At 47.2% G+C, this 15,928-nt stretch overlaps 1 protein-coding gene across 8 annotated transcripts in view; it reads right to left on the reverse strand.

Annotated features, from left to right (window-relative positions):
* Positions 1–60: 60 nt before the first annotated feature.
* Positions 61–15,928, reverse strand: part of LOC124310845 (NAD(+) hydrolase sarm1-like) — a 32,246-nt gene continuing 16,378 nt past the window's right edge. For 2 of the 8 annotated variants that reach the window (XM_046774914.1, XM_046774916.1), the window contains exons 3-13: positions 9,879–10,337; positions 8,780–9,026; positions 8,315–8,700; positions 5,647–5,748; positions 5,377–5,526; positions 4,850–5,287; positions 3,687–4,637; positions 3,310–3,610; positions 2,904–3,223; positions 2,469–2,824; positions 61–2,002 (exon numbers count right to left, since the gene is read on the reverse strand). In XM_046774914.1, the coding sequence (XP_046630870.1) occupies positions 1,258–2,002; positions 2,469–2,824; positions 2,904–3,223; positions 3,310–3,610; positions 3,687–4,637; positions 4,850–5,287; positions 5,377–5,526; positions 5,647–5,748; positions 8,315–8,700; positions 8,780–9,026; positions 9,879–10,337 (4,455 nt within the window). In that variant the 3' untranslated portion in view covers positions 61–1,257. Of the gene's footprint in view, positions 2,003–2,457; positions 2,825–2,903; positions 3,224–3,309; positions 3,611–3,686; positions 4,638–4,849; positions 5,288–5,376; positions 5,527–5,646; positions 5,749–8,314; positions 8,701–8,779; positions 9,027–9,878; positions 10,338–11,859; positions 12,598–14,572; positions 14,947–15,928 lie in introns of those variants that run through there. The other 6 variants (XM_046774918.1, XM_046774917.1, XM_046774921.1 and 3 more) reach the window with 5 other exon arrangements.

Below are 15,928 nucleotides of genomic sequence, written 5' to 3' on the forward strand. Positions count from 1 at the left end.
GTACAAAATTTCGTATCAACAGTTTTCAAAATAAGTTTTAACATTTTTTTACACATTTGGCACGGTGTCGAGCAAATTAGGTAAACAATCCAGAAGTATTTTTTAGTAGTTCCAACACTCGATTATAGCGTTGGAAAATGTTCGAGGTAATTGATTTCAGTTTGGTTGCTGAGTTTGGCTTCGGAAATCGCAACAGTTAGCTGGAAGCCTAAATAGCGAAAGTCTATGTTTGCTCACTCTTTCGAATTTAGTAGATAAATCTTGAATAAAGCCTAGTAATTAAACACTGATTCAGCCAGCATATAATGGAAAACGTGCGGTGACTGAATCGGGACAAGTTCTGTTAGAGGACAGGATCGTCCCTACTAAATATAGTCCGTTAATATGGAACGATGCGGAATTTCCGTTTGCATAGTAAATAAACGTGTATTTCTGTTTTCATCACGATGGCATCAGGAAAGGAGAAGTAACGATTGAATAAACAACAACCAAACGGAGAAAATGTATTCATACAGCGAGCTGCACTTTCTTGTATAATCATCAAATCATATATATATACTTTATATATATTTATGTATATGCGTGGGGTGCAGTGGCAGCGGCGAAAGGAGTTATTAATCAAATGTATGGCCCCAGCTCACAGCGGGCGCAAAAGTATATACGCAAAGGCACGTGATTATCATCGACACATAAACACAAGGCACACACGTCATAATGCAACAGGCAAATAAATTAAAGAAACATGAAGGACGACACGATATAATTCTTTCAAAATGTTCAACTGTGTTGTTGTTTTACTTCCTCCCCACAACCTTGTCTCTTTTCCTACATCCAGCCGTCCGCCAAAAACAAATACATTTGGGTCGGACACATGACCAATTTTAATTCGAAATTAAATTTTCAGAGAGAGAGAGAGAAAAAAAAAGGAAAGAAAGAAAACGAAATATGACACAATCACACACACAGAGAATAGAAAGAAAAACAAAAGACAACCGAGAGCACGTGATGCAGAAAGAACAAATCGAAAAAAAGAAAAAAAAAAATCACTGGTGCGTTTGGGAAGTGCGTGTGGTACAGAGGTAAGAGCTGCCCCAATGATAATCAATCATTTGGCTCGTGCAAACAGAACCAAGAGACACGGAACTGGTTGCACTAACGAACTTTCTGAAAGTCACCCACAATTGTTCTCCTGTTTTCCCACACTTGCATTAATTTATTTCAATAAGGATTTTCACTCGAGTGTTTTTTGGTTAAGATTCACTTGTTGATCAAAGTTTTCATTTTGGTGACGCAGCGATCAACGAATTTGGCAGATCCGGTTGGCGTCGTGGGTTCCGAGGTCTCGTCGTCGCCGGCGATGGATCGTCGAGTGGCTTTGCGCGTCGCTCCCGCCTGATTGATGGCCGCCACAATGATCTGAGACGCTTTGGATTTCGTCCGGACCACTGGCGTCCGATCCCGGCGGCTGGGCCGCTCCGTCGTCGGGCTGGGCTGTTGAACGACCACCATCGGCGGGGACGGCGACTTGGTGAACAAAGTGTTGGGTCGAATGGGCGGCTCGACCCGACTCACTGGTGGCGACTCCAGGACCTCGTCCTGCTCCTCCGAGTCGCTGGTATCCGGAATGACGACTTCGTTGATTCGCGACGGAAGGTTGTGATCTAGATCCAACTTGGCTTCGTGGCAAAGGCCAGTGTCCAGGCTGCGAGACCTTGGAACACCTCCAGGCAGGGAACCGATGGGCGTCACCCATCCGTTGCGAGCCTGGTTGAAGAAAGGCACCGGCAAATGTTGGCCCGCAGAGATTCGGCGCTGAACCAGCGGACTGATGGGAATGGGACGAGGAGAGATGGAACGAGACGGACTGGCAGCACGCTCTCCGGCTGAGCCCCTCAACAGTAGACGCTTCTGCCACTGGCCTTGCTGTTGCTGCTGCTGGAGAGATGAGCGACTGGGACTGGGACTACGTTGAGCGCAACTGGGTGACACAGCTCTGAGATTTCTGCATCGACCGAAAAAATAAACACAAACACCAAAAAATTCAATCAACCCATTTAGACACCGGCCATACAAATTAACTAAATGTTGTATATCTTTAATCCTAGGTAAATGTTTTTTTGTTTTTTTTATGAATAAATAAATAAGCAACAGAATCCCCAAAGTGCAACGATGAAACAATAAAAATAGATTGAATCGTCAGTTCAACAAGAATGCCGCAACAGAAATGAAAAAAAAGGACCCCAAATAGAAACTGCGGATGGATTGAGAAGAGAAAAATTAAAGACCCAGAGAGAAAACGACATACCAGACGTATACGTGTGTAACAAAAAGGAAAAATTTTTGGAAAATGGAAGTGTGTGTGAAATCAAAGCGAGGAATAATAAAATCGAATAATAATAATTAAAAAAAAAAAAAGAGAATGGACGAAAGACCAGAGAAAGAGAAGCCGTGACGCACATGATAGGTACCTGTGAAGAGCTACCGGGTTAGCTACCGATATAGCTCCTCCGCCACCTCCGACACCGACACCATTGCAGAATCCATTACTCCCGATGCCGCCCATTTCCTTATCGGATGAGTAAGAGCCTTTGCCGCTCTCGTTGCTTCCTTGCCTTTGGTATGAGGGCGGCACTGGCTGGACGCCGTTGCCGTTGTTGTTGCAGTTGCGACTCAGCATCGTGGCTCCGGGCTGGAGGATCGACGCCGAACCGGGGGTGTACGACGGAGTCAGGACTCCGTCTTGCGGTCGTCTACCGTGGACGTGGTCAAATTTGCCGTAAGCGTCGCCGCGCATAAATTTGTCCAGTTTGTCCACGCATGCGTCCTGTTAAGTCATTGATGAAAATAGGAAAATGAAATAACCAATTAGGTTTGAAAGGTCGGCGGTTGTGTTTGCAACGTACCTGGTAGTCGTGGACCCATCGGACGCCGTTAAAGTAGCAGACGGCCCGCATGTCTTCGGGCAGATCTTCGGGCAACGGCCACTGGAAGTTGTCGATGATGGGGATGATTTTGCAGTTGGATTCCAATGCGGCCACGATTTCTCTGTGGACCCAATCCTTCCGCTCGTCGTCGCCCAGGCAGCGATCCAGCGCGTTGGGCGTCAGCACCAAAAGGAAATATTTAGCCTGACTGATGGACTGCAAAAGATTGTTGTCGAATTTGCCGGCCTCCAGGCGCTCGACGTCGATGAAGACGGTAAAGTTCCTCAGCTGGAGGTGGACTGCACACAAGGTGGAATAAATAAATCAAACGTTATAGCGGTCGACAGTTTCCGTTCAGAATTCTTTAACTTGATTGCTTCATTACCTTTAAGTAGACTGGCCAGTTGGGATCCAGTGGATCGTCGGTAACTGATGAAGGCATCCAGCGGCTTGTTGTCCAGGTAATCGTAGATGCCGTTCTCTCCGCGGATGGCGTCAAAGATGCGCTGCCGGTGGATGGAATTGATGATTCCGCATTCCGTCAAGAGCTGCTCCTCGGACAAGAGTCGGAGGCTCTTCTTATCCACGCCAGAGTTGAGCATCGAGTAAGTGTAGGCGCAAAACGCCGGGTCCAGCGTCTGCAAGAAATCGTTCAAACTCGATTTGTCACAGCTGCTGTAATCCGCCTGAAATGATTAAAAAGAGGAAAATTAATTTAGAAATGAAATTGAATGGAAATTTCTAATCAATGATTCAACTCACCATCTTCTTGAGAATGGCCAGCTCACGCATGAAACGCTTCCGCAGGATGGCATTGCGCATTCCAATGTCGTCGCGGAGCATCTCCTCTGTCAGCTGGAGCAAAAGATCGCCGTCGACCTTGCAGACGTCGGCGAAGCTTTCGCAGTGGTCGTCGAAACCAATTTGGCGGACCCACTCGCGGACGTCCTCGCTGGACCAGAGCGGGACCTGCTGGCTGAGCTTGTGCGGCACTTCCTCGCCGATGAGCCGCAGCGTCTGGGCCGCGTACTTGGAGGCGATGGCGTTGGGCGACGAGGCGACCGACTTGAGCGAGTCGATGGCTCCGATCTCGCTGAAAATGTCCGTGCTGCCCTGACTCTTTTGAATGATTCCGGCCTCCATGCAAAAGTGGAAGGCCGCCAAATTGCGGGCCTCCTCCCGCTTGGAATTCAAGACGGGCACGAGCCGCTTGAGCCAGTTTTTCGACTGGCCCAGTCCCCGGCGGGCGTGGTGCTGCCAGGTGGCCGCCACCGTGTTGGCGAACTCGTAGGGATTGTGGGTCGAGACGAAGGGCTCCACCAGGTTGAGCGTCACCGACTGGAGAACGGCCGCCTCGATTTCCTTGTTGGCCACCAGGACGGCGATGGCCAGACAGGCGTAGTATTTGATGTTGTCGTCAGAGTGGAAGGCCAGCGGGAAGAGCCACATGGGCACCTGGCGCTTGATCATGGCCTCCTGGTTCTCGGCGCCGCCGTACAGCGACAGGTTGGCCAGGGCGCCGGCGCAGTGGCGCAGGATCTCCACGTCCGAGCGGCGACATTCGCGGACGACGGCGTCCAGCCCTCCCAACTTGACCACCTCGCTGCACGTCGCGTCGTTGTGCTGGAACAGGTGCTCCAGTAAACCCGTGCCCACTCGCGACTGGTCCACCTGGGCCGACGACTCGGTGCACCCGCACGCCACCGACACCACCTGGGCAAAAATAATAAATAGGGAAAACCAATTAGCATAAACTCAATGCATCAGGCATCAAGGACTGTCGATCGCCTCAGAGAAATAGGAAAAATATCAACAAAAAATCCGGATGAAGTCTCAAGGCCGTCCCAAAGCTTAAGGCCAGCGACGAATCGTCCATGCAGAGATTGACAGGAGAGAGAGAGAAAGAGAGAGAAATGGCGATTTACCTTATCGAGTCCGCACTCGACGACGTATTCCCTGTTCTCCTGGGTGAGGCACTGCTCGAGGAGGCGGGCGCTGGACAGCTGGAGATTGCTGTCGTCGGCCACGCAGTTGTTGATGAGGACGTCCAGTCCGCCGTCGTGGCGCAGGACGTCGCACAGGGAGGAGGCGAGTGACTGACCGTGTGGGGCCGGCACGGCCCAGGCCTTGCCGACCATTTGGCTGACCCGGTCAAGGTAGACGGGCATCATGTGGCTCTGCTTATTGCGCTTGGCCATCTCCTTGAGCCGCTCCACGCAACTCGACATGACGCCCGTGTATTTGGTTTTGGCCTGCTCGACGTCGGCCAAATCGGAAGACGAGTCCAGGATGTCCAGGTCGTCAAGCGAAGGCAGCGATGACATCAGATCGGCATCCTCTAGCGATACCAGGGTTCCGTTCATCTGATTATCCAAAAAAGGTAAATAAACAACACGTCACTGATTAACTGTTATCATTTCGGCAGAAGCCAATCGGTTCCGGCGCGACTCACCTGAGATGAGGAAACGACCGACAGCTCCTTCCTGACCGATTTGGCGTTGATCGTCAACTTGGACTGGGAGGCGGCCGCCGCGTGACGCTCTTGGTTGAAGCGGCCCGAAGAAGTCACCGTTTGCTTCTGCTGCTGGGTCGCCATGGCAACCTGAATGGCGGCAAATACGAAAATATTAGTTTCAATCCAATTTCTGATGCAACTGTCAAATGAAAGTGTCGGGAAGGATAACAGAACAGGGAAAAAATGGAAAGGATGATGAAAACTGACCTTTTCGGCGCTGAAATTGTCTGTCGTTAGTTTCATGCTAGCAGCTGCCGTCGTCCTACTTTCTTGTTGACTCACGTCGCCGGCCTTTAACGATCTCTGCTCCTGTTGTAACCAGACAATGGCAGAAAAATGAGACACGTCATTTTATTTAAAACAACAAATAACAATTCAAAGGCAAAAACAAAATGGCGAAGAAAGGAAAAACCAGTTGTCGGCGAATGTTTGATTCGTTCATCGAAACACACACACACACACACAATAATTAAGTAGTTAAGTAACAATGTGTATGTACCACTGGCCGGAAGAAGATGACCTTGCCCTCGTATTCCAGCAGACAGAGGAATTTCAACGCATTGGCTTTGGCCGTCCGCCGTTCGTGACAGCGCGGACATTGCCCAAAAGTGGCCACCACCATGTTATTCACCCAGAAACACACACACGCCGGCACACGGGCACAACCAAAACTCCTTTTCTCTTCGACCAACAAATCACAGGAGAAGATCCGGGTGAAAGAAGAGAAAAAAAAACCCCAACTTTATCGAGTAGATAATCAAACAATTGGTTCCAGATTTTATAATAAAAAATTCCCCTTTTCCCCCCTCTCTCTATTGAAAAGGCACCAAACAAGAGACACACGACGAGATGGAGAGAGAGCTGCTTCCTCTAGGCGACACGAACCACACAGACTCACACACCAAAAGAAGCACAGTTTGAAAATAATAGTAATATTTCTTTTTCCTACGATTCGTAAATCGACCGCACACTTTACGCTGGCGGTGACTCACGCTGCACGGACGGAAAGGCAAGATAAGAGACTTTAATCGAGTCATAGACGACGACGACGTCTACTCGGCCCGGCTGTCGGCGTCTGAATGAAACCTTCGGCTGCTAGTACAACCCGGTAGTATCTCATGGCATGGCTAGAGAGAGAACCTGTGTGCGTAGAATAATTTACTATACTACCACACTTTCTCACGGATTTCCCCTTCGAACCACACACACACACACACACACCCATAGAGCTGCTGCTGCTGCGAGTCTAGTCCTGGCCCTACACTGAAATGCGACTGGGAGTAGGGAAGAAGAAAAAACCTTGCCCGGACATGCTACTACGCGCCACAGATAGCATACGCATCCGCGTCAAGGTGAAAGTGCTGCTGCCGCCACCACTGTTTTGCTCCGAAATTTGGTCGAGATAATAAAAAAAAGGTTCATCCTTCGCCTCCTCTTTCACCCAACTTATCCTGAGGGTGTTTTTTTTTAATTTGACTTTTTTCTGTTATAACCGCCCACATTTACATGGAAAAAAAAACTTGTCAAATCAAAACAACTTATTTAGTTGGAGAGGGGAGGGAATGTGTCAAAATGAATTTTTGATTTTCCTCATCTTCCGGAATGCGCGGATTTTTTTAAAATTCCCCTTTTTTCTTAGATCAGATAAAAAGCAAAATCTAGTACACTTTGCCCGCACTGTACTACTGTAGATAAGGCGAGATAGTCGGATGCAAACAACTGGAAATATTTCGGCACAATGATGAAACACAACAGACACAACCGACGTGCCCGCCAATCGGAGCGAGTCTGGGGTGTGCGTAGAAAAGATGCAAATTTGAGCGGGTGTCCCATGACCTCGACCAACTCTAAGCCTCTTATATGTACGTGTGTGTGTGTGTGATTCTTATTTGATTTTTTTCTCTCCCTGTCCCGAACAAACGGACAAAAATTGTTTCTATTTTTAAACCGGCCAACATCTCCGCACCTCCCACCTTGAAGAATGTCAAAAACCTATAAATAACTCAACCAAATAAAAATAAAAAACTGCAAAACAAAAACGTGAAACGAGAAAAATCGAAATGAGCACCCCGCCCTTAGCCAGTCCCCTCCTTCCCCTTTCCCCTCTCTCTCAATTCGTCACGTGCGATCTTCTCTCCGGACTACCAACGAATCAGAAAAAATAAAAATAAAATAAAAATGAAGCTCTACGCATAAAATGGCGGATTGTGTGTGTTGCCCGAGTGAGTCTGGCCCGTCTTGTGTGTGTGGTGTGTGGTGGTGGCTGCGCACGCAAGTCATTTGATGATCTTGGCTGTCCTTCAAGGGCTTCTCTCTCGAGCCGGGCGAGCTGAACGAGATGAAAAGAATCGGCCTAGACCTGATTGGCACCAGAACACACAGCACAGCACCGGTGCTGCTCTAGACGTGTTTTCTCTTCGATGCGGAAAAAATAATTAAAAAAAAGGAAAAATAAAATAAAGCGTAGGGGAAAGCAAAAATGCCCAACAACAACAGCTGGAGCGTGGAATCCGTGTTAAAGAGACGGTCCCCCATCCATTTTGGCCATCTATTTCCATCGCAGTTTGACCTCGGATCAAGCGACATCAAGTGAGGATGCAAAGATAACGGCGCAGAGTTGGGCACACCCCAAATAAAATTTCAACTTTTCTATAAAGCGACTGGACTTGAAAACTGGTTCACTTTCAAAGCCGCTGTGCCGGAATTCCGGAACGAGAGGATGTACATAACCCTAGGGCGTTATCGCGTGTGAATTTTCCCCCGCCAGAAATGAAACCGGACATTGGAAAAATGCGGAATTCCGGACTTCCATTCGGCGACCGCAATCAAAAAAATGTCAAACGACAAAATGGTTGGGACGCGGTCGGAGACGGACCTGTTTGACTGCTGCGGCTTTCTCGGCTGTGACGCCGTCCATCTCGAGCCGGGCTTTCATGGCCGCCGCTTGGCCCGACTCCTCGTAGTGGAGCCCGTCGGCCTGAAGGCGTCGGCTGTGCGAGGCGTTGGCCGTCGCCTCCTCGCTGCTGTAGCCGTCGCCGTGCGTGATCTTGGTCGACGTGGCGGAGGCGACTCGCGTCTGCTCGAATTTCATCTCGGAAGATTTGCCACCGCCGCCGTTGGCGTTGCTATTCGAGTTGTTGATGTTGTTGTTGTTGAGGGTGGCCAGACATCCGGCCGGATTGACCGAGAAATCGTGGTCCACGTCGACGATGGCCAATTCAGAGCCATCGCCACTGACCATGTTCAATCCTTCCAGCGAACCTGAGGCAGAACAGAGCAGAGCGGGAAATTTGAATTTTTTAAAAATCACCGGAATTTTTCAATTGTGAATTTGTCTTACCCTGAAGGAGTCCGGCGGAAGGGAATTTGGAGGCGGCTGAAGATTGGGCGGCTGCTGCGGCTGCGGCGGCCACCAGGTGGGAGGACAAACTAGACTTCATCTCGGTCATGTTGGACTTGAGCTCGGACAAACTGGAAGTCAATTCCTGGGTGCTCATCTTGGAGCTGGACGATTGGAGCTGGCTGCTGCTGCTGTGCTTGTTGCTCGACGAAATCTGCTCGCTCGACGACATCGAATGATGCATCACCTGTTTGATCACAATCCAAATCAGACTCGGCCAGCAAACAGTGTGAGCACTATTTAACATGTCACGGTGGTTAACATGGCTGCGATGACTGGGCAAATCGGCCCGTCAGAGAAACAACCCAAACACACAACGCAGAAGACACTGGGTTCGACTGCAGTGTGCGCAGCTTCCTTTGTTAATGCCCCTAAGGACGGACGGCCATAGTCTTTATAAACCTCCACCGACCCCGAACGCCCATCATCCCACCCACCATCCTTTTGGGGGGAATCGGTTCGGCGCACGCCCGCCAACCGGCCAGAACGTCTACAATACCCGGGGTATAGGAGGAGAGAGAAGGTTGACGCATTCTGCGTGGGATGTTTATTTCAGTCGACAATGAGCAAAAGTCTCAGAACCCGAAAGGAAAAAAAAGAAAAGAAAGAATCGCCCTGGACGCCCAGGCGCGGCTTTTTCTTTTTCCAATGATGGATGGAGCCAACTGGACGTCTTGTCGATTCATGTTTTCGTTGGGCAGAGACAAACGGGCCTCAACCACACAAAAAAAAGAGGCGGCTGATTCACTTCCGCGTCCAGGAAAAATACAAATAATAAAAAAATATAAATTCTGGACGTGGCGCAATCGGTCGTGATCCGCTTTATGTCTATCGTGGAAGCTGGGCCCGGTGGCCTGGGCCAAAAAAGTTAACAACCCGAGAATTGCCAACCGTAACCGAGAGCCACTCATCCTCAGCCATCTCTGGCTGGATGACAATTGTTTCGCGGAAAGAGTTGCGGACGGAAGATGGAGGGGCCCATTGAGAAATCGCTGGAAAAAATCAGGATCGCTGGGGAAATAAGAGTTGCGTCACCAACCTGAGAGGAGCGCTTGACACGTGAACTGCTGGTGGACGACGATGTGGACGAGACGACTTGTTGCTGGGCCGGGAGGTTGTTGTTGTTGCCAATGATGAGGGTAGTGCCGGGCGATCCGGCCACCGATGTCACAACCATCGAGCCAGGGCCTCCGCCTCCGCCCGATCCTGGCACGGCGATGCTGCCGCTCTGGTGATGGTTGATCCGGTTGAGCATGGCCGCCGTGCTGTGGCTGCTGGCCCCCGTTTTCTTGTGCTGGAAATTCTCAATCATGGCCGCCACGTCGCCTTGCTGCTGCTGCTGCTGCTGCTGCTGTGATCCGGAGGCCGACGAGCTTCGTCCGCTGGCCGAATGTGTACTGCTGCCGCTGGAAGCCAATCCGTTGACCAAGGCGCCGCTGTCCGTCTGCGTGGCCGACAGTTCGGGACCCGTTTGATTCTCCACCGGAAATTCGGACATCTATTGTTTGTTTTTCCAGGGAAAAACCCAAAAAAGAAAAAAGATAAGCAACACATTTTTTCATTTTTCTTTTTTTTTCCAAAAGATAAAAACGGCTCGTTTTCACCAACTCGTTTCCCACGACAGGTACATCAAATCCTGAATAACAAATCATTCCTTTTTTTCTTTTTCTTTTTTCAAATATAACAAAGCCGTGTCCAGTGTTTATCGTCTTTTATGATTGGTAATCTATGTGCATGAATCACCTCTCGAACCCTTGCAAAGGGGGAAAAAGAAAATCAAAAATGCCGAGCGCAAAAACGTAATCGACCGGACATAAAGGAGGAGACATAAAGATAAGCGAGTTGAACAACCAACATACACACACACAAGTATATATACGTATAGTAAATGCTACATTCTAACTATGTTTCTTCTTTGACTTGTGAAGAACCGACCGAAATGGAGGATATCCTGACGGGTGGCCATCATCACCAGGATGTCAATAACGTGGAAATTCCAAATGACTTTTGAAATATTTTTGAAAGGTTTGAATGAAACTTGTTTAAAATTTGGTTTTTTTTTCTAATTTGTTTGCCATTTTTTAATCAGGATCGAAAATTTGATTTTTTTTTCCTTGTTTGATTTAATAAGCAATCGAGACTTGGGCCGACTGGAGCCAACCGCAATCGGTTCGGCTTGGACCGAGTTTTTATATTTTTCATTTTCCTTGTTTTCTTTGCTGTACGACACGGAAACACGTTCGCTAATCAAACAATAGGCTGTTTTTCTTTACTCTCCCGTCTCTAAAGAAAAAAAAGGAACGACGGGAAAAGGAAGGAAGGAAGGAAGGATATCTATCATTGAATTTCCATGAGTTCATTCCACCGAGTGAGCGCTGCTGCTGCTGCTGCCGAATCCGCCGCTTGCCTTACATATTTGATTACCTTCCCATTTCTTGGAAAAATCAGAAAAACAAAACAAAAAGGCGTCGGTTTGTGTTTAAGCATTTCAAAAGTCTTTTTAACGAAAAACAAATTTGGCAAAAGTTGTTTTCAAAAAGGTGGAAAAAACTAAACAAAACCAAAAAGCAAAAAAGTCAAACAGGAATATCAAACGGCCATGGTAACAAGATTTTTGGCCGCGCACACACAGCCGGTGACGTTAATCATACAGGTGACTGCCGGATTGAATTGAATAATATACACCGGCGAAAAACACCGCAGCGAAATGTTTGGTGTGCCAAGGCATATTTGCCAAAGATATTTTGTCTCTGTCGCTTCGAGTGTAAGAAACGATCCGCCAAGAAAAAGAGACTTTGCCAGCGTGAACTCTGCTGCGAGTATCCCGACATTCCGTTCCGCACTCTCCTCCGCCCGGGCCCGGGCGGCGGATGGCAAAGAAAAACAAGCAAGTTGGAGAAATGATTACAAGATTTGGCGGTCGTTTTTTCGGCTTTTCGCTTCTGTATCACATTTCATGTACATTTCAATATAAAAGAACACAAAAAGACTTCAAAGATAAATAACATTTTCCAACTGACCCTAATACGGAATAAAGGTGAACCGGCTCGATCCATCATGTCCCACAGCATGATCCGCCGCTATCATTTGATTGTTGGGAAAAATATTTTTTCCTGATTTTTCTTTGACAAAAGGAAATGTCGTCGTCCCCTTTCGTGTCTTTTTTGGAGGGAATCGAAAAAAATTATTCTCTTGACGAAGGTTGACACGAGAACAGCCAGACACTAATCAACGACAAACGACAAACGACTGAAGAGAAAAAAGAAAGAAGTTTTCGATTAGATTTCACGTTGGGGCCCAGCACCGAAAACGGAACTTTCTCGATTCTCTCACAAAGAGACACAAGGCCAACTCTTCAATTCCAGTCACGAAACTCGAACGAATCTCTACGCCCGGCTCACACACAACACCACAAGTTCAGGGAGTTCTAACAAAAACACTCGAAAATGGGATCGGAGTTTTAAGTAGAAAACAGAAAATAAAAAGATAAACTTTGCTGGTTAATGGCAGCAATCAATCGATTGTTAACGAGCCTCGCAATTTCGACGTCGAGAAGCACCAGAGTTTATTACACCAAACTCGATTTTCTTTTTTTTTCTTTTGTTGTTATTTTTAAATCACCAACCGCAAAATGTTTGACAAAGTTCTAAAAACAGAATAAAAAGTCACCGAGCATTTGGAATCAAGCCGGTTCGAAAGCGGCGCCAAGACTGTGCCTTGAACGCGGCCGGACTTGACTTGTCTTTTCTTCTCTCTAGACTCGTGTGTGCGTGTTGCATCGCGTTCAATAGTTAACACACACACCGAAAAAGGGGGCCGGGCTTAGTTTTCTATTTTTCCCTTTTTATTTCTCTCTCTCCGTGTTCTTTTTTGATGACGTGGAAGCTGCGAGAAAGAAAAGAAATTGAAAAGAGGAGAGAGAAGAAGAAGTGAGAAAGAAATTGATGACGTCATGTTGCGTAGGCGACTATACTTTAGCGCCGCGCAGTGGTACACGTCACGCTCAAAGGAATCCTTGTCGCCCGGGAAAAAAAACAGCAGACACACAAATTCCTTCCACCTTATTGACATTGACGTTTCAAACACCTTGCGGGCGATAAAAACCCAAAAGGGGAAAAAAAATTGAAATACTTTGCTGAATGTTGTCCGAAAAAGACAAACAAGAAAATGATAAAAACATGCGTGGGGGGAGTTGAGAGGCTTTCAAAAAAAGGACTCTAATGATATCATCACATCGGAAGTGGCCAGATATGGCCAACGGAGACACAATCAAGGCAATCAGGAGCGACATTCTCTCACGAACGAGCAAACACCGTCGTCGTCGGAAGAAACTCGAATGGCACACAATCTGATGGACCGGCAAGAGTGATGACGTCACTCCGGTCCGCGCTAACGGGAAAAACAAGAAACAATTTCGTTGTTGCCTCTTTTCTTTTTTCTTTTTTCTCTCGACGTAATTGCGGTCGAATTTTTTTCCGGCCGAGAATTTGTGACGATGCGAGAGCTACCGCAAACGCGTGGTTTCCGATGGAATGACTATGACGTCACGATGAGTGGCGGGTGACTTATGTTTGAGTCAATTCCAGGTAAGGAAGAGGTTTTTCTGTCTGAATTTCGATTTTATTTTTAACGGGAAAAAAAAGAAAGAAAGGCGTCGTCATCACGACTGACGAGCGAGTCTGAATTCTCCATCAAAATCAAAAGAAGAAAAGAAATTCATTGCCTTTTTCGATCATTCATTGCATTTTTCACGCGGGGTATTATGGAATGAGAGAGGGAGGGGTATTTCCCAGATCGACTCCTGCTGCTGCCAGCGCGTGCAATTTCGTGTCCCACACACGCGCCTGCCGGTATAACTAATATATCCCTAGCCTTTGGTTATTTTCCGATTCAATTAATTAATCACGACACACACACACACAGCACTACTTCCGGCCGAGGCGTTCTGCAGTGGCGGACGATCATCAAATCAATCAATCACAACTCTTGTCCCACGCGTTTGATTTATCACTCCGGGGCTGGAACAAAAACACGAAAAAGGGAAAAACAAAAAAGAGCTGAGAGAATCAAATCTTTGGTACGCGGATGCCAGTACTACAAGCGAAACCTGAAAAAGTTGTATTAGAGGGCGTGGCCTGTAGACTCTGTTTCAACTGTATCAGCTTATAGCAGCGTGAAAGGTATATACTACAGCACACAAAAGAGAGAAAGAAAAAAAAAGGAACAAAGTTCACGCCGGATTCGAGATTTCGGGCAGAGATAAGATCATCAACAAAACAGACATCAACGCCGACAGCCTCGTGATATAACATTTCCATATTTCTACACAACAACAAAAAAATAAAATACCGTACGTGCGCGCCTATAATGCCGGTGCTTGATCTAATTCGTTGTGTTTTTTTCTTATTTACAAAACTCATTTCGGTAATACAAAAAAAAAAAAAAAATCTAATTAACATTTTTATTGTTTTGGTTTTGGTAAAGAAAATGGTTCGAAACTGAAAGAAGAAAAAAAAAAGTCCCGCGGGAGAATTACTCCCCCCCAACCGTGATTTCTCATTTTTTCGAGAGTTTTTTTCAACGAGTCGTTCGAAATTGACACGATCTCCCGCGTCTTTGTGCTCCCAATTTTCCCTCCTTCAACCTCCCGAACCCATTCAAAAGAAAAACCGCAACAATAAAAAAAAAGGCCAAATGATTCAATGTCAATTTCTTTTTCTTTTTCGTTTTTACCTTTCGAACTGGAAACATTCGGCGTGAAAACATGTCGAAAATAGGAAAATCCCGAATTGAGACTCTATTGTAGCACAAATGTCAACAAGTCAAGGGGCTGCAGGCACGAAGAACTGCACACGACTCGATTTTTTTCTTTTGATCGAAGTCAAGAAGGGAGAGAAAAACAAAAAAAGCGCCGGCGTGAATTCACGCGTCTCCAAAGTGCACAACAATCGGCGTTAGTGTCTGTCGGCGTGAACGACAGGCGAGAAACTGGCGATTTGAGCTGCAGACTGAGGGCACCGGTGGGGGGTCGAAACGCGTTTTCAGAAGACGCCCAGAAGTTTCCTGCATGGCTATTGCTGCTTTGCTGCTTGCTGCTTTGCTGCTGCCCACCAGTTTTCGTGAGCGGGATTACTGAAGGTGTGACTCTCGCTTCTCTCCCACCTCTTTCTCCTTCCCTCTCTCTAGCTGTGTGTGTCTATACTCTCGTTTCTTCCACTTATCTCTCTTCTCCCGGTCCCGTCTTATCGCATCCGAGTCGTACGGCGACGATAAAAAGAAGAAAAGAAATAAAGAAAAGGGCAACTTTTTTTTGTCGCAAGGACGTGCGTGACTTAGCGTGACGGCCTAAAGGACAAAATCAAATAACAATAATCAAAAAAGAAAAAAAAACAAATCGGGATTCCCCATGACGAATGACTGAAAGCGGATGAACGATTTGGGCCGACACCAATTGGTGGTTCGATTTTGTTTGTTGCCTTTTTTTTCTATTGACGTGATGTAAGAGCGGCGTAACGTGAGTAGGGCGCAAAGCGGTACCAGGCGGTGGATTCAAATCGAATTCCCCCCAACCCGGATGTCGATCGTTTCTAGTTCAAAATTTTAAAATAAAAAAAAAAAAGGCGTTGATTCTTTAAACGTCGGAATAAATTCTTGTTTTTTTCTTTTGAAATAATTAATCATCTGTATCATTTTCCAATGGTATATCTGATCATTCCTGTATGTATGCAAATCATCTCGAGTCGATTTGAGAAGCGGGAAAGTGTCGGCCCTAGATGGCGTTGCGTGTTATCAGAGATTCCAATTGCGTTTGGTGGTATGTATCCTTGAGTCGGGCGACGTAATATCTCCAATTGCCTTGCGAGTTGTGCGACACGATTGAACTGAACGAGCGAGCGAGGGGAAGGTCGTTCGGCCCAACGGGGAAAGGTGGCGACAACAGGTGACTACTGTCCACCATTGCCCAACGCGCATTTTTTATTGAGTTGTTGGCGTGACGCAACGGCAGTAGCCGCACATCAACGCATTCGCTCATTTCCATTCCAACTTCCACCCGCCAGTCACTCAGTCTCTCTCGGCAGACAGGGCAGA

Source organism: Daphnia pulicaria, chromosome 8 (genome assembly GCF_021234035.1).
Source record: "Daphnia pulicaria isolate SC F1-1A chromosome 8, SC_F0-13Bv2, whole genome shotgun sequence".
Lineage (NCBI taxonomy): Eukaryota > Metazoa > Arthropoda > Branchiopoda > Diplostraca > Daphniidae > Daphnia > Daphnia pulicaria.